A 22,042-nucleotide genomic window follows, 5' to 3' on the forward strand; every position below is an offset into this window, starting at 1 on the left:
TAAAGGTACACTAGTTAAGACATTCTTCAGAAAAGTGAGCTTGAGTACGTCTCAGCAGTCATCTCTGCTTCGCTGGAACTTGCTGGGGGGGTTTTGAACTGATCCGATAGTAAATATCACTATAACTCCTGTTGCTTTTCCATGAAGGACACAGTTCTCATCCGAGTCACCTGTATAACAAATGTTTTGTTTCTTTTCATTGTGTTTCTGTTCGGCCAGGAAGGTGTTGGCCATGCACGTTGCTTTCGAGTGTTCTCGCGCGTGATGCTTCACACGTGTTCTTCAGAGCGGTGGTAGAGGCAGAGTCTTGCTGAAGTCCTGCTGCTCCTTTAGGAGTTTGGGGGCGGCGGAGGCGCTTGCGTATGTATGACCACGGCCTTGTCGGTCAGTTGTTCCTTGCTTTTGTTGTCCCCTGATCGTTCCTGTTTTGAGGGAACCAAATCACACCTGGAAGAAATGCCTTCATTTGAGTCAGTGCCTTCGTACTTTAAGATGCAGTCTTCTGAATGCATGCATGAACACACGTGTGTGTGTGTATGTGTGTGTGTGTGTGTGTGTGTGTGTGTGTGTGTGTGTGTGTGTGTGTGTGTGTGTGTGTGTGTGTGTGCGCGTGCTGTATTTCTATAGATACAGATTAGTGGTATATTATTTATTATGACAACCAGCATATTGCTCCCTCTACCAAGAGGTCCGTTCTGCTTCACCTGAGGGGCCTCTAACCTGAACATGTGATTTTTGAAACTGCTGTTTGACCTGTTGACCCCATAAAGTCTTCCCCCCCCCCCCCCCCAATCCCATGGGCTTGAACAAAGGGACAAAATGGTTGACAAAAGGCGCTAAAGATAAAGCTGAAAACATTGACCACAGGCTGAATGAAGTACTTTATTTGCTTTACTGCTTGTTTTTGTACTTTCTCAGGTATATTCTAAACCTATTACTGTCCAGACCAATTATTATTTAACTAAAGTAACTAAAGATGGACCTTTTTGAGTTTGGGGGCTTAGACGCCAAATTATTTATTAGGCAACTCTATCTTTTAAGCCTTTTTTTAAACAACGCTGAACCATTTGTTATGAAAGACTTGTAACAGTTGAACTACTGGACCTCATGTAAGACTCTTGTCTCCTGTCTGAAGGAGTGTAACACTTAGCAATAATAGAATAACCATAAAACTGCCCATGATCAAGAGATTCAACTGCAGCATGGTTAAGAATTTTGTTAGGCGCTCCTGTCTTCTTTGGAACCCATATTTTTCTGAAAAATTGTCAAAAATGTCAAATTATATTAAAAAAAAAGAAAAAAAGAAAAAAAAAGTTTCATATAGGTTTTTCTTATGAGGTCAACATATTCTTGTATAGGTGGGAATGGAAGCAATTTATTGTCTTTGATGTTGTTCATGTTGTCTGTATTACTGCTATTATAACTATATTGTTATTTATATCCATGGGACGTTTTAGTAGTGGGTCATCTTGATTATAATCCTATTTGGTAGTTTTAACACTTTTTTTAATGTCTTTGTCAGGGTCTTTTATTTCTATCTTTTGTTTTTTTTTCTGATTCCCAAATACAGATCTAGTCAAAGCTTGTTTTAATCTGCCACCAAATCTATTGCACTGCCTTGCACTGCTGTCCACCAACGATGTGTTTTTTATGTCTGTCTGTCAGTCATCCTGCACACTACGTCAGCATAATGTGTAACCTCGCTTATTGGGCTGTGGCCATAGATCCCAATGACACCAAAGTTTCCTCCACCAGTCTCCACTCGGTCTCGTGTAATCTCCACCAGTCTCCGCTCGGTCTCGTGTAATCTCAGGAAAAGTTAGGCAATCATTTAGGCAGTGTATTACAGTGAAAAGACTGTATTTCTGACTACTGTATTTCTAGACTTGAGGATTTCCAATAGTTAAGAGAGGAAAAAGACTGTCACAGACTAAGAAATGGTATTCTGGTATCCCCTGTTGGGGGGGAAATTTAAAATTCCTAACACCACATTTCATGGTTCACAATTAATAACCAAAATGGTCCTCCAGCAATTGGACAGTCAGTTTCTTCCTCCTTCCTACATCACAGTCCTGTTTATTGTGGATTGTTGTCAATTGTTCTTAGGCATTTAAAACATTTCTAATATACAGAAATAATGTCTCTGGTCTGAGATATGCGATCACTGTGTATGGAAGAGACATGATTACTCCAGTTTCGTGCAGAAAATTGTCAGATTTCTATATTTGTTTGCTGCCCAAAATTGTATATCTTGACAAGTACAAAAGAAATCACAAAATGAACACTTTCATAATAAATACAAAACATTTATTAAAACTGCTACTGATTGTATTTATGTATGTATGTATGTATTATTATTTCCAGTTAAAATTATTTTTAAGCACTTTTACTTTGGGCTTCTTTATTTTATCTAAATATTTATGATTTTAGATGGAACTGTAAATAATGTAAACAACTGTGCCTTTTGACTCGTCCTGAACGTTTTCTACAACATATCAGAAGGAATATATTGTACTGCAATATTAATTTTGTTAACAAACAAAATAAAAATTTAAAGAGTTTGTTTGAAATCACCTCTTGAGCATGCCATATGCCTTTGATTTATCTGTACTTAAGATTTCTATCTATCTAGTCACTTAGTGGTATCGGTTATCTCCCACAACACGTTTCTGAATTTTATAAAGATAGGCCTGTCTGTGTCAGGAACATGGACCACATGTAACTGGTATAAGAGTAATTAGTGAATATTTTCTTTATAACAGGTCCTTTCACACACTACTTAAATAATGAAGCCGTTATTCAACATCAAAACTTTCGCTGCAGAACCTTAAAATAGTGTAGCCGCACCTAAGACGAGCTGAACGAATAATTTCACTTCGGTATAATGGTCGACTCACGTAAACGTAACGACGGGAGTGAAGGGCACGCCTACAGCTGCCAGCAGAGGCGCGCGAGCCGATGGCTTCTGCCCGGGCTGTGACGGAGGCGACAGGAAAAGGGCTCGAGGCAAAGCGACTGTCAAAAGTCGCGGCTGACGGCTGCATGTTTAGTGCATTCAAACTGAACGGGTCGTAACATGTTTTCTCGAAAGAAAAGAGAACTCTCCAAAGCTCAGTTGATTATAAAGAAGACTCACTCAGGAAATCCTGGACTACACAACACCTCGGTACGCTCGCCGGCTTCTCTCCTTCCTTCTCTTACGGTAGCTGGTCAGTTAGTGAGTTGCTTGACTAACTAGCTACGTTACTTTAATATTAATTTTCATATCACACGTTCAACATGGGTAAAGTACGCTAGCTATTATAAGACCGCGCCAGCTTAACGTTAACGAGCACTACCTGGCTAAATTAAAATCGCCTCAGTGTCAGCGAGTGTGCTTCAGTACCGAACTTGGGATAAGTTGCTAGCAAACCCGCTAGCTGACCGAAAACGTACTTGTCTGCTTGGCTCAAAACGATTGTTTAATAGTTTGGCTACTTGTATAAAATCGTGACGGTGGCGTGCGTTTATTGAAATTGCTTCGAAGAAAGTTTATGAGACGCGAGATAGCTAGCTAGCTACCATTGGGCTTTGGGTTTAAAGTCTTAAACGCAGTTTCTATAGCGGTAGTTATGAGCGACACCTGCTGATGTAACGGGGACTTTCCGTCACTAGTAGTAAACCTTTGAAGCAAACGTACCGCCCACGACACGCAAGTCACTAAGCGAGCTAACTGTTTGTTAACTGTGAGTCTAAGAGGAAGTACGTCTGGAGTGACACACCTTTAATCTTGAAATGGCATGAATTAGCATGCCAGGAACCGCTATGACACATTCTGGTCAAAGCCTCTGAATGCTTCGAGTTTGTCTTTTATGGCCCTTAAGCATTCGCTGTCTTAACCCACTTGTCATCATTCATACAATATTCATTCAAATGACACTGCATGTATTTAATCCAGTCCATTTTGTTCTTCAGATGAAATGCATTTCATGCTTTCTGTCATCTCCTCCCCTCATCTCCCTTGTTTAAACCCAGCTCTCTGTTTTTCAGGAACAGCCCTTCAAAGACACTACCGATGGCCGGCCGAACTCTCTGGCTCTCCCCGATTCTGTCCTGTCTTCGTGCCCAGGCACGCCGTCCCCCACCCACTCCAAGATGTCCAGCTGCTCCTCGCCCGGTGGTAACCTGAAGCGCTCCACCGGCCTGAGCCGGCACGCCAGCGCCGTCGGCTTCCCCTTCCAGACAGCCGGGACCTGGGGCTTCAACAAAGCCCACGGCAGGGGGGCCGCGGCCCACCCCAGCCCCGCCATGGAGAGCCCGGAGGGGGCTGCCATCAGCGTGGAGGACATCGCTCCAATGCTGCAGGACGTGGCGCACTTCGCAGAGGCCGTGGAGAAGCTGAAGGACGTCGTCCTGGGTGAAGGTGGGCTCTTCGTCCTCGCGTAGGAGAGGTTGCGGTTTTCGTCCTCTTCGCTTGCGGCACAATTTGATTGTAGATTCAGGCTTAGATGGCGACTTCTCCGTAGGCCTTAGCAGCAATTTTTATGAACCCATCTGTCGGTGTAAATGTGGGTTTATGGCCCATTTTTGTAGACACGCAGTAGTGATTAAGGGTATAAGCACACATGAGGTCAGTCTTTATTTCCCCAAACACTGAACCCTGTTTTCCTTTGCGTCTTAATACATGGCTTGAGATTTTCATCGTAAGTTATCAGGACGCATCCTTGTGGTTTTTAGCAGACCATCACAAGCATGTGTAACAGCACACATCACTCGTCAGCCAACCTTGTGTAGCTCGCACGGCTTTCCACATATCCAATGAGTCTGTCTTGGTTTTGCTATGTTCTAGACAAACGGCTTTTTTTACTTGCTATGATGTGGGTTGGTTTTTTTTTTCTTCCCTTTCCCCGTTTCTGTGGCAATAAAGAGGAAGGAAAGGAATGGTGCGTCACATGTTTTTCTTGCGACCCATACTTTGAGATTGGACCACTGCTGGACTTTCACACAACTTTTCCCATCCACATTTGCACACAGCTTTGCAAAAAGTACCAAAAACCGATTATCAAAGATATCAGCTATTGTCTACTCACATCAAGACATCAACTGAGAAGAGTGGCTACGCTTAAAGTGCAGTGCCATCTCTGGATTAGAAACGTTCATTAGCGAAAAACATCTTACTTATGTCCATAATAGTAAGCTGACTGAAATATCAGATGTAATAACATTTAAAGTGAATGTTTAAAGTTAACTGAGAAAATGGAAGGAAAGACGGCCTGATTCAAGTTTCTTTCCTGCTTCAAGTTAAGAAGTTTGCAGCTACGTATAAGTCAGAAAACATACCCAGTAATGCTCCTAGCACTGCTGGCCCACGAAAACAGCTACCGCGGTGACGCCGAAATGAGAGCCAGAACTCAGAAGGTTAGAAAATCATAAAGGATTCTGGAAGAAATGACATGGTGGTGTCATGCTGTGTCTGAATCTAAACGTCTAATGTAAGCATCTGGCTCACCTTAGCTTTACGGCCCCCATATTCTGCAAGAGAATAAGACAAACTGAGGAAAATGGACAAGAACAGCCAGCTACTAAATTCTAGGTCATACATCCCTTTATGGCAAGGTACGTCCAGTTCCCAATGGCCCTTTGCACAACCTCCATCAGAGGGAATAGTAGTTTTACACAAAAACTTTGGCAAAAATAATTTGAGAAAAACATGTTGCTATGTTGCAGTTGCCAGAAATGCACAACCCTTTTCGCTTGTGATAGATTTTTATCCAACGTTACTGACATTGTGTTCTTTGGGAACGTTTCACGTTTTTTACGTTCATTTTAGAACTGACTGGGATCTTATTTTTCTATCTCCTTTATCTCTGTGCTATCATGGTCTGAGATGCTGCATGTTGTCTGAGCGAGACTGGTACAAGACGAAAAGGAGAGTGGTAATCGCACAAGGGCGCCGTGTCCGTCTTGTGGAGGCCGGGCAGAAATCAGTTAGACGCGGTTCAGTAGGCCTGCCACACTTCCTTTACGCGTTGCTATTTTCAACAACACTCCTTCCTGTTTACATTCGCTCGGCAGGTCCAGCCGCAGTGTTGCCACGGTCTTGCGGGACTCGGCTAGCCAAATCCACCGCGTACCTCCCCGCTGCTTACCATGCAGCAACCCAAAAAAACAAACAAACCCGCAGGCCAGGAGTGGCCCAAACCTCCGATACCCATCAGCAGCGGTGGTGGATCAGAACAGACGGCTGAGTGAGTCAGCGTTGACACAGTCAGAGTCAGAGTTCAACAAGTGTATTCAGTAGCAGCACGAACGTAACCGCAAACACTGGTGTCGACCTTAACTGTCTGAATCGTGGACTTAACTTTGGCTATGCACCAGTCAAATGATAGTGCTGTTGGGAGCATGCCTTCTGTGCGTGCACTTCCAGTGGCCTTCATGAGTTGACGTGGGTGGTGTTTCTGTGATATCTGGATAATTTTCTTTTTGTGAGAAAGGTGAAGTCTGGATATTTTTTGTATGTGATTTTTAATGCATATGTATCAGTTAATTCTGTATTCGTAAGTGTATTTTTGTTCTTTACAAGTGCATTTACAGTATATATGTCTATTTAGGCAGACTATTAGGTACAGCTATGGAAGTGAGTGTTTTAATGTTCTCCTGATTGGCCAAAAGTAGCATCAGAGTTCATCAATATTCAAGTAGCAGGGACATAGGAGGCCCTTCCAGTATTGAGATATAAGCCACAATCACTCTGACAGTTGCTACAGTCGTTTAAGAGGGAAACATTCTACCTCCACAGCCTCTGCAAAGGTTTCTGAACATTTTGACTGTAGTATGTATTCAGGCTAGTGGCTTGTATATCTCTGGTGGTGGTATACAGTATCATGACAAAGAAGTTTGCCAACAACCCACACAGACACTCATGTATCTAAAACTCGAATTACAAAAACACACCACTGATCAGGTTGTGCTTAGTTGATTAGGAACAAACTGCTTAAGGACAAGAGTCTCTGTGTGTGTGTGTGTGTGTGTGTGTGTGTGTGTGTGTGTGTGTGTGTGTGGACGCACGTGTGCATATGAGACAGTGAGCAAGAACGAGACAGACAGCCACACACAGGAAGAAAAGAGCCATGATTAGGTGCCAAGTACATTACCTGAATATATAGAAGAGTGTGATCACGTTAGCCATGTCTGTTAGACATGTCATGAGCTGCATAGTTCTCTGCTGCGTTGTGTGTGTGTGTGTGTGTGTGTGTGTGTGTGTGTGTGTGTGTGTGTGTGTGTGTGAGGGAGAGAGCGAGACAGATAGAGACCGGGTGCACCTCAACACACTTTACCCTTTAAATGTAGGTGCTGATCAGTCTTATTTTCTGTTTAGCGTCTTTCTCCCGGATTAATATCAGAGCCAAATCCTGGCAGGTCACATGCTCTTCGAAATTAGAAGGCATCATGTTCTATGTGAGTGTTTATTTCATGGCGTGAATGACGGTTCTATATTGGGGTTATATTCCTGCACATTCCGACTGTGCTTTGGCGTAGTGTATTGGCAAGCCCTTGATGAGAGATTTTAACTCGCTTGCATTAACGGTGCATTGCATTTTGATCTAAATAATGTACTATTTTTGATAACATGAATACTAGGGCTAGAATGCCCAGCACTGATTAAAATGCACACTCCACACACACACACACACACAGGAATTCAGTAACCTACAGGTCTTATTTGCATATTGCAGCCGTCTGCGATACCGGCACTGCAGACGCCATTCGACAGAATCCATGTTGGTACCGCTCTGTTTTGATAGCAAAGTCTTTTGCCTGCTGAGCACGAGCGCGTACCCAAACTGCACCAGCTGGGCAGCTCACGTCACGCTGCCGCCCACATGCACGGTGGCCCTTCCGAAAGGTCATCACAGACCAGACGCGCTTCTGTGTCTGTCTGGGTGACTCACGGACCCGTGAGCGAGGCCAGCAGTCATGAGGCGTGTGAGAGGTGACCGCATGGCTCTCTCCATGGCCCTGGCTCAAACCAGCCGTGCTGATTTGGCGGGGCCAAGGGCCGGGTCAGAGATGAGCGGAGCCCCAGTCCGGATCTGACGGATGGGTTGTATGGGTCAGATGAGCTCTGATGATACAGACCATCAGGCATCATACTCTGCCTTTGTGCTTGGTACTGAATGTCTTAATAGAGTGTGTTGCTATAATGTAAATAGTTTGTCCTTATGGTATTGTGTGTGTGTGTGTGTGAGAAGCTTGTATTTCTGTATACTTTTTATAGCCTCTGTGGCTTGTTAGTGTGTGAAACATAAGATTTGCTTGTTACATGAAGACACACTAACATTTTCTTGAGGTTAGAGGAACATGCAACTCCAGGCCTTTTGTGTTAAATAGCAGTGACAGAACCTCGTGCTCTACATCACGGGAGGTGTGGATCACATAAACATAAGGCTGTTTTTGTGTGGGGGGTTGTTTGTTTTTCTTTGCATTTTTGTGTATTTCTGCAGGTGCCCACACACACACACTGCATTTCTCTGACTGAGAAGAACAATAGCTACAAAAAGGCCTTTTTTTTTGGTAGAACACAACAACTTCCTCTGTTTCCCCAGAGAGGATGAAATTTCAGTAGCCTGAACTGAACCATGTTTTCATAATGTACGGACGTGCTGTCTGTGCTTCCTTTGTTTCGTGGTGGGTGACGTTAAATTCCAATGCTGGGGACATTTGTGAATTCAACATGACAGTTTTAATGCTCCAGCGTGTATAAACAGTGTAGTGTGTGTATTTACAGTATATACACTGCTGTGCTGTATGCAGTGTGGTGTTGTGTGATTTTTGGCAGAGAATTTGAAGCTGGATGCAGTGTCCATACATTGTCGTGTATGGCACTATCCAGTGCCTTACCCTTTGCTCTGCTTTACATATTAGGCCACTGTACCCTTGTATTCTTTGGCACTTTTGAATCACTGACTGTAATTGCCTCACACTCTAGTCTGCATATCTTTTAAGCGTTGTTATTGTGGCGAGAATGTTCCTGATGTCAGGTGAGGTGTTGACATAGGTGGCTATGGCAGGTGGAGAGGGGGACAGCATGGGTAGACGCTATCCCAGCTACACAGCAAGGCAGCTCGGGGTCAACTCAGTGTCAGCTCAGGGTGAGCATGCAGATCTGAGCATCTACAGCACCGCACAGCACTGCAGTCTGGGAAATCCTGTCTGCTCGTGGGTAAACTAGGGTAATGGTTAATTAACATCACCTCTCTCTCTCTGCATCTCAACACTTCCAGCACTTTTCAGTACAATTAACCATAGTGTTAACTGCGTTAATGGAAAACTAACAGCGCCGTTTCTCTCTGTCTATATTTGCCTCCCTTTTTTTGTCTCTCTGTCTCTCTCTCCCTCCAGAAAAGGAGTCTCAGAGGGCGGTGGCCCACGAGTGCTTGGGGGAGGTGCTCCGGATCCTGCGCCAGGTGATCGGCACCTACCCTCTGCTCAACACCGTGGAGATGCTCACTGCTGCCGGCACGCTCATCTCCAAGGTCAAAGGTCAGAACCCTCTCGGCTCTCCGCGCCATGGCTCGAGCGCACATGAGCACGAGTGTACGTCCAGACAGACCCGAAGCACAGGCCAGCCGGTCCACTTAACTGGCTAGCTTTCCATTTCAACCTTTAGACGTCCCCTCACCCCAGCAGGACCTTGGTCAGCTCGATGGCGTGATAAAAATAAACGAGTGTGGAGAAGAGCCAGGGAGAACTACCCTTTTTCTTTCCTTCCTCCTAAGATACTGGCATTGCCACATCAGGCATCATGGTAACAGCTTTCTCTTGATTTGACAGCTGTTGCTACAGAGCAGAGACCACAATTATGTACTGTTTCCTAAATAAAATAGTTAAGGACCCCAAATACTGGATTAAGCACACAAAATTGTACAAAACTCACACGCTGTAGAATTCTTATACAGTGCCGCTATAAGCACAGCTAACCAAGCTTCTTAGCCAATCCCATTGCAGAACCCAACCTTCTTGGCCAATTGAAGTGTATTACCCAGCAGCTTGTCCAGACTGACTTAAAATAATGCTTAATGTTTTAACTTCATGAAACTTGATCCTCTCGTTCGTAGAAATTAGACCAGAGTATACATTTATATTAAGGTTATTGAGCAGTGACGTGCTTTACATCCAGGACAGGTGAAGTGTGATGTGGTTTTGTCCAAACACAAAACCATTCTTGTCACGTGTCTGTAACTTCTCCTGAGTCTTGCATGTTTAAAACATGATGGCCTTTCTTATGTAACGACTTCCTTTACTGACCCAACAGAGGAAAGTTCCAGGCTAAAAGAGGAAAAAGTTAAAGATTTAATAACATTTAAAATAACCATATATTCTTTTTTTTCTGTTTAATCTCATTGGTAGCGCTGCTGGCACTGTCGGCCGTCAGGTCAAAGGTTAGACGGATTTGTTTCGTATGTAGCCAGACAGCGGGAGGGTCGCTCACGTGGCGTTTTCTTGCACTCTCCTGTGTGCAGGCTTCAGCTACGATGGCAGCACTGAGGCGCAGAAGAAGGACTTCGAGAAGGCCATCGAGACCATTGCCGTCGCCTTCAGCAGCAAGTGAGTGCAAGGTGGCCCCTTCAACGTCACGGCCCCCCACAGCAGTTCCCCGTTTCACAGCCAGTGTGTGTGTCACCGTCATGTCCGAGCCTTCCTGTTGCTTTCAGTTACCTCGCTGCAAAGTCTATAAAAAAAGCTGTTTTCGTATATAGCGTGAGGTAGTGTGTCTGACCTGTCAGAATTGCCCTTTTCCTGTCAGATGGCATTTATATCAGATGGTGGTGTTTCCCTCCAATAACGTTCTTGTGTTCCATCCATCCATACACACACACACACACACACACACACACACACACGTGCATGCGCATGGGGGCAGGCAATCATTCAACTACAACCCCACACAGGACCCAATTTGGGAAGCAGGCTTGCTGTATCCGATTACTAACATGACTTGCCATGATTCAACATTAATCACCTCTGACTCTCTCTCCCTCCCTCCCTCCCTCCCTCCGTCTCTAACTCTACATATCTCTTTGCACCGCCCCCACACCCTCTCTCTTTCCCCAGTGTGTCCGAGTTACTGATGGGAGAGTTAGACAGCAGTACCCTCCTGTCCCTGCCTCCTGCCGAGAAGAGTCGGGTAAGGATAGTTGCGGGTTGCTATAGATATGAAAGGACCGCTGCCTCTTTGGAGATGGCTACACATCCCTGATCTGGGCCTTAATAGTGCTCAACCTAGCAAGACGCCCCATGAGCTGTTCAGAAGTGGGCGTGGCCTAGGGACTGTAACCTAGGCAGTCAGGGATGCCAGTCTGTCTTGGGACATGGAGAGGTGTCATAGGCAAAAGCTAAAGCTTTCCGCTGAAGATGGGGCCAAGAGAGGACTGTGTGTTTCCTTTGGCCAGGGAGGTACAGCAAGACCTCCCACATTACCCAACTTAGCTGTGTGTGCATGTGAGTGAGTGTGAAAGTGTGGCTGACGTCGTTGATGATCTACACGTGTGTGTGTGTGTGTGTGTTGCTTGCTGCTCTAGGTTTCTATCACAACTTTTTTCATCCCACCCACCCAGACAGGCCCCACTGTGACTGAGCTTCACACTCTTGTTCAGAGTCCATCCCTTACATACGTGTTCAGTCCTGAGGCTCAGTAGGATCAGCTGTTTAAAGGGAAAGGCCCCTGAGTCCAGTACAGCTCCACTCCACGGCTGACACTCGTCCTGAGGCTCCGTAGAACACACACACACACACACACACACACAGCACAAACATCGAGGTGTTCTTCTCAAATGACTGCTGGGTTATAGGAGTGTTGGCTTCCCCTTGCATGTTTAGGAAGGCTGCTAACTGGAAAATGTTTTGTCTGTATAATAAGACATTTAAAGGGCCTCAACTAAGAAAAATACTTTTCCAGTGCAAATTTCTAATAGAGCAGTAAGTTTTCTTTGGTACAATTGAAAATGCGGGCTACACACGCACGCGCGCACACACACCCATGTGTGTGGATATAATATACTACTTTCAACTTGTGGTTTTATCTCTTAACCGTAAACTGAATCTGATGGTCTTTCAGGAAGTATCTATCTCTTTATCTCTGTGTATATCTATCTCTTTGTGTGTGTTTGTTTCTGTTTTTGTGTGTGTGTGTGTATGTGTGTGTGTGTGTGTGTGTGTGTGTGTGTGTGTGTGTACGTACGTGCGCGTACACATGCAGTCTATGGAGAATTTGTGTGGATCGTTGGCAGGTCAGGGCATGGACGGCGGGTGTGGTTATGACCACGAGGAAAGCCGTGAGTATCAGACCCCATCCCGGGCTTTCCTTGATCCTACCTTCAGCTTAGGACATGTTCTTCATCTTTGAAGATTCATATTTGAATGTGTGCACGTGCATGTGTGTGTGTCAGTGATGACAGCAGAGCAGGTGGATGTTCTCCTCCAGCACAGTGAGGGAGGTGTGGACTCCGCCTTGTTCTATGCCAAGACCATCACCAAGTACATGAAGGACATTATCAGCTATGTGGACAAGCGCGTAGCACTGGGTAGCCTAGCAGCACTCCACCATACCACTCATTCTTTACACTCCACAGTCTATACAGTTGATGCCTTTTTCTATCTGGATTCCAGAGGTGGAATTTGCCAAAGGTCTTCAAAGGCTCTACCAGTCAAGCAAGCAGAGCATCACACAGGTAGAGAATTGTGTGTGTGTCAGGGTACATTCAACTCAGTAACATGTTGACAGTATCCTATTTCATCTGTCTGCTGTGCTCTCTCTCTCTCTCTCTCTCTCTCTCTCTCTCTCTCTCAGAATCACATGCCTATGATGTCGATCTACTCTCTGGCTCTAGAGCAGGATTTGGAGCAGAGTGGGGGTGTGCAGCAGGCCACGACCTCCATCCTCACACACTCCTTTCTACAGGTTTCACACATACACACCCTCCATCCTCACACCCTCCATCCTCACACACTCCTTTCTACAGGTTTCACACATACACACCCTCCATCCTCACACCCTCCATCCTCACACCCTCCATCCTCACACACTCCTTTCTACAGGTTTCACACATACACACCCTCCATCCTCACACCCTCCATCCTCACACACTTCTTTTTGCAGATCTCACACACATATTTTGACCATATCATTTTTATGCGTAATTTTCAACTCTAAGCTGTATACACTTGAATGCTTATTGTATTTAAGCATATCAAGTATTTGTGTAATGAGGGAGTCTGTGGCCTAAAATGATCACACCTGGTATCAAGGTGTGCAGAATTATTAGGCAACTTCTATTCCTCTTGCAAAATGGGCCAAAAAAGAGATTTAACTGACTCTGATAAGTCAAAAATGGTAAAAGGTCTTTCAGAGCACTCTTAATACTGCTAAGCTATTGGAGCGTGGTCACAGAACCATCAAATGTTTTGTTGCAAATAGTTAACAGGGTCACAAGAAACGTGTTGAGGAAAAAAAGACACAAATTACCAAAGATTTAATAAGAAACAAACGTGAAGTGACCAGGAATCCGATATCCTCCAATCCTCCTTTTTGGGATAGACTCAACTCCCAAACTTGCTGCCAGTTTTTAGATGACACTTTCTTCAAGCAGTGTTACAGGAGAAAGTCTGCATCTTTCAAGAAGACCATGATTTTTATGCAGGACAATGTTCCATCACATGCATCGAACTGCTCCACTGCGTGGCTAGCCGGTAACGGCCTTGAAGATGAAAGAATAATGACATGGCCCCCTTCCTCACCTGACCTAAACCCTATTGAGAACTTGTGGGCCCTTCTTAAACGGGAGATTTACAGTGAAGGAAAACAGTACAGCTCTGAACAGTGTCTGGGAGGCTGTGATGGCTGCTGCACAAAAGGATGATCGTCAGCTGATTAAGAAACTGACGGACTCCATGAATGGAAGGTTTATGGTTTATTGAAATGAAGGGTGGCTAAAATGGTCATTGATTTTTTTTTTTTTTTTTTTGAAATGCCAGAAAGGTTTATTTTTCACTTTGTCAGATGAAAATAAACATTTCAGTTTTTCATTTAGTTGCAAAATAATTCTGCACACTATTAGTTGCCGAATAATTACGCGCACACAGACATTCTCCTAAGAAAGCCCAAACCTCACTTTTACTTTCTTAAATATTCAGGTTTGAGGTTTAACATTTTGGATTGACCGAGAGCACTGTAGTTGTTCAATAACAAAATGAATTCTAAAAAATAAAACTTGCCTAATTGTGCACACAGTGTAGGTCTTTATATCTCTCTCTCTCTCTCTCTCTCTCTCACACACACACTCTATTCTACAGTTCTCACACCTGTTCTTAGTGTTTATAAGTATAGTGTTTTGATACCAGATTAGTGTTTATACGTAGTGTTTATGTAGTGTTTTGATACCAGATTAGTGTTTATACGTAGTGTTTATGTAGTGTTTTGATACCAGATTAGTGTTATGTAGAGTTTATAGTGTTTTGATACCAGATGAATGTTTATATGTGGACGCCCAAGGAGCCTCTGCTGTCACATTGTGTTTCTCTCTCTCTCTCTCTCTGTCTCTTGCAATCTCTATTTCTCTCTCCTTTCTCTTTTTTCCCCATCTCCCCCTTCTCTCCCTCCCCCCCCCCTCTCTCTCTCGCGCTCGCAGCCACTGTTGCACCGTAAACAGGAACATGAGAAGAAGCGCAGAGAGGCGAAAGAGCGATGGCTCAGGGCCAAGAGGAAACTGGTATTCAGCTTCCCATTTGCTTCATACGGCTGGCTTCATTTTTGACCTGTGCTGAGAATAGCAGACAGACAGAAAGAAAGATAAACAAAAATATGATCTGAGAACTGATGTTCCCGTGTTTTATCAAACATTTGTCACATAAATATTATACAAATATTTGTATTTATTACCATGTTCTTGTACATAAAGACAGTATTACAGTGTGTGTGTGCGCACATGGCAGGCAGATGCGGAGAGTAACCTGCGTAAGGCGCGTCAGTTGTATGTGGCGCGCAGTGAGGAGTACGAGAAGGCACGGACTGTAGCCAACAAGGTGGAGGAGGAGCATGCAGGCTCCACCCACAAAACTCTGGACAGGAAGCGGCGGCTGGAGGAGGAAGCTCGCAGCAAGGTCAGCTGACCCGCACAGGAAATGATCCACCACACTGTTCAGTCTCGTCTGCAGCTCATCTTTTTTTTTTCTTTTTTTTTTTTTTTTTTTTAACCTCCTGAGTCTTGTTGCTGTAACAAGCTGGTTAAGCACCTCCACCCACTCCCACAAATGGAGATAACGATTTCATGTCGCATGGGCTCCGAGCCATTTGAGGACGTGTGTGTGTGTGTGTGTGTGTGTGTGTGTGTGTGTGTGTGTGTGTGTGTGTGTGGAGCTCTGCCTTATGGGGAGGCGCTGAACAGCGAAACTTTCTAGAGGGCAGTGCTTAGAGGAGGCTCAGGCTGAACCTGGCTTCCCCCTAGTGGTGGCTTGGTGTAACAACACAGTGCTGCCAAAAAGCAGGTCACCTCACTGAAACGTATTCATACATGGTAGTGAATTCTAGGGGTCCTATAACAGAATTTCATAGTGTTGTAGTTCTCAACACCACATATGAATGGGTCCTTTATTGTCATACACGCAGGTAAAAGTTTACTTGGTCTCGACTAAAATAAACGCTTTTTTGGGACTTCGTCTTTATTCGGAAAGGATTAAAACCTTGGACTTGGGTTAAACATCCCTCGGGTTTCTTTCCTTTGAACCAGTTTCAGGCTTTTTCAAGTACTTTTATTCCAGTATTTTATGCTCAGTTTTTAGCTATTGGTAGTGCTAAAACGCATCACAATCTGTGCAAATGCTGTAGAATTTGGAGCAGATGTTGCCAAAAGTAGTCTCTAAGATTAGCTGTCTGTGTGTGTGTGTGTGTGTGTATGCATGTGTTTCCAGGCGGAGGAGGCCGAGGCTACGTATCGGACATGTGTTGCTGATGCCACAACTCAGCAGCACGGGCTTGAGGACGTGAAGGTGAGCGTGCTGAAACAGATCCAGGACGTCATCAGACAGACCGACCAGATACTCCGCGCGGTGAGCCCAGTACATGCATGCACACACACACACACACACACACACACACACACACACACACACACACAAAATTCTGTGTCAAAATTGCTGATGAAGGACCTCTGTCCTGGAACATATCCTGTTTCTCTGGATAAATGGATATAATATCACTTGCAGTATGTAAATGATCCCTAATAAAAATACCTTTGTTTTACTGTGTGCTTTCTAGCCAATCATTTGGTTTTTCAGGTGAGCGGTTTTGTTCAAGCCCTCTCTCTCTCTCTTTCTCTTTCCCTCCATCTCTCCCTCTCTCCAGTGCACCATCGCCTACTATCAGATCCTGCACGTGCAGACGGCGGCGTTGCCCGTCCACTACCAGACGCTGTGTGAGAGCTGTAAGCTGTACGACCCAGGCCAGCAGTATGCCGCCCACGTCCGAGACCTACATCTCCGTCCGGAGCCGCCCAGGGTGTACCGCTTCGAGCCGTACACCGCCACAGGCGCGCAGTGAGTTGGTCAGCTGCACACGCTGAGGGAGGCTTCCACAGATAAACCCTCAGTTACTCCACAGCTGGCACGATCTTTACAAAATAAATGAGATTCAGATTTCTTATGACTGTACTGAGGTGCCAAGTGTCATTTTCATTCTGTTTTCACACCGTGGCTTTCTTGCCCAAGTCTCCGTAAAGACCATCATTCGAGCGTTAACGTTTCGCTTCGTTCAGACAGCCTGCTCGCCTCCGTAACGACAGCGTCACCGATGACCTACAGCAGGGCAACGCAGAGGCTCCACCCACCAGCGCGGAGGCGGAGTCCGGGGAAGGGGACGTGGTCAAGCACAGAAGAGGTGCGTTGACATGAATTAACATTGAATTCAGGAGACAAGAAGGACCCAACGATTTTCCACCAAAACCAGCATTTGTCAGGCATTTCGTGCTGACCGTTTGTGTGCCCCCCTCTGCAGGTCGGGGTCATCAGGCATACAAGTCCTGGCCTTCCACCCTGAGCGACACGGACAGCCTCGGAGGCGTCAGTGGTTTGGGCTCTCCCACCACCAGCACAGGTAGCAGCCACAGCGCCCCCTACCCAACCCACAGTGGCCTCGGCGTAGGGTCAGCGCCATTCCTTCATACAGTGTGTTCCACCACAGGAGACGTTTCGAAGCCTTCCAGACCCCTGTCGGCCGGGACTCTATCCTCCAGCGAAGACGTGGATGATCAGGACGGCAACATGGCCTCTTTCGAACAAAGTGCGTGGCAGAATTTTCCTCTTTGCTGTGCGCCTTTACACGTTCACTATTTTATACTGCTGAAAAAAATGTGTCATGGGCACACAACAGTTTTTAAAATATTTATATATTATTGATGCGGAAACAGCATAGTGTACATAATAGTTCCAGGGTAATATTAATGCCTTTAATGTGGTCTGTGCTGTGTCAGGTGTGAATGGGATCGAGCCGGGGCTGACCATGACCACTGGGCCTTTTCGGAACATCGGCCTCTCCAAAGCCGCAAAAACCCACCGACTGCGGAAACTGCGTACGCCATCCAAATGCCGGGAATGTGACAGTTACGTGTACTTCCAAGGAGCAGAGTGTGAGGAGGTGAGCAGGCAAACGCGCCTTACAGGCACACGCGCCCAGGCCCCGCTGACCAGCCCTGATCCGCAGTCAGGTGTTGGACCACAGCTATGTCCGTCCCCTTAGACCACGCAAGGCAAATGCTGGTCTCGGATCAGCGTCGTTGTATGGTAGACTATGGTAGAGTAGTGTATGGTAGACTATGGTGGAGTAGTGTATGTTAGAGTATGATGGTGTATGGTAGAGGATTGTATGGTAGGGTAGAGTATTACCAACTCACGTATGACAAGCATGTGACCGTTAAAGAGGTGTTCCGTCTGTCCAGCATGTCTTCTGTGTTTTTTGTGGACGGTTGTGAATAAGTGGTAGCGGCACACGTGTGAGCAGGCTCTTAACTCATCACGCCACGGTTTCAGTGCTTCCTCGCCTGCCATAAGAAGTGCCTGGAGTCGGTGGCTATCCAGTGCGGCCATAAGAAGCTCCAGGGGCGGCTGCAGCTCTTCGGCCGAGACTTCAGCCAGGCTCTGCGGGACAGCACCGACGGAGTGCCCTTCATCATCAGGAAGTGCATCCAGGAGATCGAGAGCCGGGCGCTCAGGATGAAGGTGGGGGCAACACCCGGAGGGCGAATGGCAATGGCACAAGCCAAATCCGCTCTGTAGCTGAACCTAATTGGCTGCCAAACATTTTACAGTAAATTGTACATTTCCAGTGTGCTACTCCCGACACCACTGTGGCATCATGCAGACGCCTGACATACTGTCCTGGAATCACGTCCCGATCGGGTGTACCGTACCATTTTGGATTTGTGTTCCTCTTTTATGTTCTTTATTTGTGTGCGCAGACAAGCTGATGGCTTTGTTTTGTGTGCGCGCGCATTCCTTTAGGGGATATACCGTGTGAACGGCGTGAAGACTCGGGTGGAGAAGCTGTGCCAGGCATTTGAGAACGGCAAAGAGCTGGTGGAGCTCTCTCAGGCCTCTCCACACGACATCAGCAATGTGCTGAAGTTGTACCTCAGACAGGTGAGACCCATCACTCAACACCGGTACTGCACTGCTGCTCCAGCCAATCAGACCTACACAATTAAGGCACAGTTAACCCCAAAGCGGTGGACAGTAGGTCAAAGATCGTCTGCTCCACGCCAGCTGACCCTGCTGTTGAAGCCCTGACGTGAACGGTTCTGCTCGGTGAAGGGCTGGTGTGCTGGTACGTTAGAGGGGCGACAGATTGAAGCAGTGCAGGGCAGGAGCACGGCTGACAACTGTTAACGTCACTACCAGGGCTGCGGGGATGGTCTCGCACCCTGGGCCGTTTGCTTTGCTTTGCTTTGTTTTTGTTTTGGTGCTAACCGCCTCCTCTGCCTCTCCTCCCCTCAGCTCCCCGAGCCCATCATGCCGTTCCGCATGTACAACGATCTGATGGGCCTGGCCAAGGAGAGCCTGCACGCGGAGACGCCTGCGGGCGGAGAGGAGGCCAAGGGCCCTGAGCTGGCAGACCTGGGGGCCCGCACTGATCCCAAGGTGCTCATGCTGGTGGAGAAGCTCCGACAGGTGCTGGAGGAGCTGCCGCCCGCCAACACGGCCACGCTAAAGTACATCGTCCGGCACCTGCGCAGGTGGGACAACTAAGAGGCTAGACCCGTCTGTCTGTGATGTGGTGGGGGGGGGTCTTCAGGAACAAGGAATTAATCTGTCTGGCATGTTCTGGCTCTCCTCTCTCACTCACTCACTCACTGACACACATACACACACACACATAGAGTGTCCGAGCTGGAGCAGGACAATAAGATGAGCTCCAGCAACCTGGGCATCGTGTTCGGGCCGACCCTGATGAGACCCCGCCCGACAGGCGCCACCGTGTCGCTCTCCTCCCTGGTGGACTACCCCCACCAGGCGCGCGTCGTGGAGGCCCTCATCGTCTTCCAGCAGCACATCTTCACCTCCTCGGACCCCCACCCCGTCTCCTCGTCCTCTCTGACCTGCCAGGGCCAGGTGAGGGGGGAGGGGCATAGTGGCTAGTTCAGAGCCCAGGAGACGGTATGAGGAGAGCACGGGTCACTTGGCGGGTTTGAATTTGATAGTCATTGTGTTCGATATTGTAACTCTGAAATCTGCCTTCATCCAAATAGCATCAGGCCGGCAGCACAACATTTAAATGAATGTCGCTGTGCTGTATAAATACATGAGTTTTCTCCAATAGACGCTATGCGGAATTTCCGTCCTAGATCTCCTAGAAAACCAGCACTTTGGAAAAAAAAAAACACATTCACCTCCACTAGCTTAAAATATTCATTTTATATTGTATTATATTTGGTCAGGTCTGTCACGCTATGATGGTACTTTTTGTCTCACACGTTCTACAGGTTAACCCGACAGTCGGGTGATTTTGTACGACTTTTGTTTGAGTGGATTTAATTGTGGCTGTTGCTGCGGTGCAGGGAAGCAGCAATGGAGCTCAAGAGGAGGAGGAAAAGGAGGAGAACCAGCCAATCGCAGAACAGGACTGTGGTGAGACGCCGCGAAAGTTATACGCTGCATCTCAGCCCAGCGTGAGTGTACAGACCCCGAGCCCCTTCTTCACCTAACCACGCCTGTCTTCATCCAGGTAACTCTCTGGGCTCGTCCGGCTCACGCGAGCGCTCGCTCAACTCCGACTCCGACTCCGAGGAGCTGGGAAAAGCGAGCAGGTACCGCTCCCTGCTGGTAAGTCAGGAGAGTGTGACCAGCACGGAGGAGGAGCAGCTGAGCCCAAGGGCAAGTCTGGACGTGAGTGGTCTTGTGCCGGAGCCTGTCCCCGAGCAGCCTGCACCCAGGCCCGACGAACAGCTCTCAGACCAGCAGGGGACGGACACGCCAGCGTCCTAGAGCGGGGCCTTTTCACCCGGGTCCTGGAGCCCCACTGTCCTGCACAGCGTGAAATTTTCAGCCCTCTCTGGATCATAGGCTGTCAGCCTGTCATCATGCCCCTTCACGAGCTGGACCAGGCACACCAGAGGTGGGCGAGCCTGCATCTGCGCATGGCAGCCGGGGCCCTGCACCTATGGCTGAAAACCGCTGCGCTAGCGAAATGGGTCATTTACAAGGGCGTGTCCGTTTATTCCCACAGTATTACCAAGGTAACGGGTTTGACTACTCAGGTGTTAAGAAGTGTCAGAGTTCCAGGTTGCAAGTCTGGTTGAGTCTTGATTTACAGGGGTTCTGCTGCACTGGAAGATTCAGAATCAGCCATTTGCTTTTTTTAGTTAGATTTTTCAGAAAATAATAATGTGTGTGTTTAAGAAGTTATGTTTTATATGTGCCCTCTGTGGTCAATAAGTTATGTTTTCCACACATCCTTTCAGAGAACATATGATGTAACTGTTGTTTATTGTAATGCAGTGGTTATAGGACAGTGTTTCAGTACTCTACATGTAATCGTCCTGTATGCATGAGTTACAATGACCAGATATTCCGTTTTGCCAAAGAACGCATCAAGTATCCAAGGTCAAATATTTTATCATTTTTACTACTGATAATAAAACTAGTGCTGTACATCAAGGTTCATCTACATGATTCATGAAGATTTTTATACTAAAGTGATATTTTGTCACTTTTTTTGCTACATTGTTCCAGTAAGATTCAACATTTTCTGCCTTCATTTTTAATGTTTTGATTCAACCAGTTGACTTGGGGGGGATGAAACTGAATGAAGATGGTGGTGGCATTTTTGGCATCTATGCTTTAGCTATGAACAGCAGTATAGGGTGATGCTATGGTCTTAGCTGGATTCTGACTACGCTTCATCTACTGTGTTAGCCTGCTGCAGGTCAGCAGGCTGCCTTTAATACCCATATCAGCCACTTGGCTTGCAGCCGGTTAATTATCATGGCATGTGGTGTTTAGAGCTTCCTTGACAGTAGAGTACTTGATGATATTAGGTGACGAATCATATTTAAATACATTTTGCCTTTTTAATGCATGTATTTAAGCTGCTTGTTGGATTTAAGTGTCAAAGTATAATGGCAGTTCTGAGTTATTAGTTGTGTGCACACGACTGCTGTGCTAAACCAGAAAGAAAAAAACAAGTTTCCCTTGCAGTAGCACAGGGTTCTCTTCAGATTGCAGTGACTAATAACGTCAGGTTTATATAATGTTGGCTTTCAACAAAACTTCAGGGCAAAGCCAAAATGTTACAATTCAAAATAAATTTCTAGTAAATTCTTAGTGGACTACTGTGGTCACATTCCTTGTAGTACACACAATTTATAAGTCATAAAAAAATAAAATCTATAGCTCATTTAACACATTTTACTGTCCAAGTAAACTTTTAGGCATTTGCGTCAGTGTGAAGCTTTTGTTTTCCCATCTGCTGGTTAATGTTGCTGCAGCTTACAGCCCAACAGTTCTGCACTCAGACTAG

At 46.2% G+C, this 22,042-nt stretch overlaps 1 protein-coding gene across 3 annotated transcripts; it reads left to right on the top strand.

Annotated features, from left to right (window-relative positions):
* The first annotated feature begins 2,933 nt into the window (after positions 1-2,933).
* Positions 2,934-21,851, top strand: arhgap45a (Rho GTPase activating protein 45a). 3 transcript variants are annotated; one of them, XM_035528454.1, is made up of 23 exons: positions 2,934-3,166; positions 4,030-4,402; positions 9,382-9,522; positions 10,503-10,587; positions 11,095-11,167; positions 12,239-12,314; positions 12,429-12,563; positions 12,649-12,710; positions 12,830-12,940; positions 14,667-14,747; positions 14,971-15,138; positions 15,946-16,083; positions 16,379-16,569; positions 16,788-16,909; positions 17,027-17,125; positions 17,213-17,311; positions 17,502-17,665; positions 18,058-18,246; positions 18,529-18,666; positions 19,021-19,259; positions 19,404-19,635; positions 20,082-20,151; positions 20,249-21,851. In XM_035528454.1, exons 1-23 carry the CDS (start codon positions 3,077-3,079, stop codon positions 20,506-20,508), a joined length of 3,336 nt encoding a protein of 1,111 aa, XP_035384347.1. In that variant the 5' UTR covers positions 2,934-3,076; the 3' UTR covers positions 20,509-21,851. The 3 variants fall into 3 exon arrangements, with proteins under 3 accessions (XP_035384347.1, XP_035384348.1, XP_035384349.1); XM_035528455.1 differs by lacking the exon at positions 20,249-21,851 and having other exon boundaries at positions 20,007-20,091; XM_035528456.1 differs by lacking the exons at positions 2,934-3,166; positions 4,030-4,402 and adding an exon at positions 7,258-9,212.
* Positions 21,852-22,042: the final 191 nt, after the last annotated feature.

This window comes from Electrophorus electricus, chromosome 7 (genome assembly GCF_013358815.1).
Source record: "Electrophorus electricus isolate fEleEle1 chromosome 7, fEleEle1.pri, whole genome shotgun sequence".
NCBI classification, from domain to species: domain Eukaryota; kingdom Metazoa; phylum Chordata; class Actinopteri; order Gymnotiformes; family Gymnotidae; genus Electrophorus; species Electrophorus electricus.

What these genes read in the sequence shown, in the direction of transcription:
- arhgap45a (XM_035528454.1), top strand. Translation starts at nt 3,077, where the DNA reads ATGTTTTCTCGAAAGAAAAGAGAACTCTCCAAAGCTCAGTTGATTATA. An exon ending in TCACACACTCCTTTCTACAG is followed by an intron (nt 12,941 to 14,666) that starts GTTTCACACATA and finishes TCGCGCTCGCAG; the next exon opens with CCACTGTTGCACCGTAAACA. An exon ending in TCAGGGCCAAGAGGAAACTG is followed by an intron (nt 14,748 to 14,970) that starts GTATTCAGCTTC and finishes CGCACATGGCAG; the next exon opens with GCAGATGCGGAGAGTAACCT.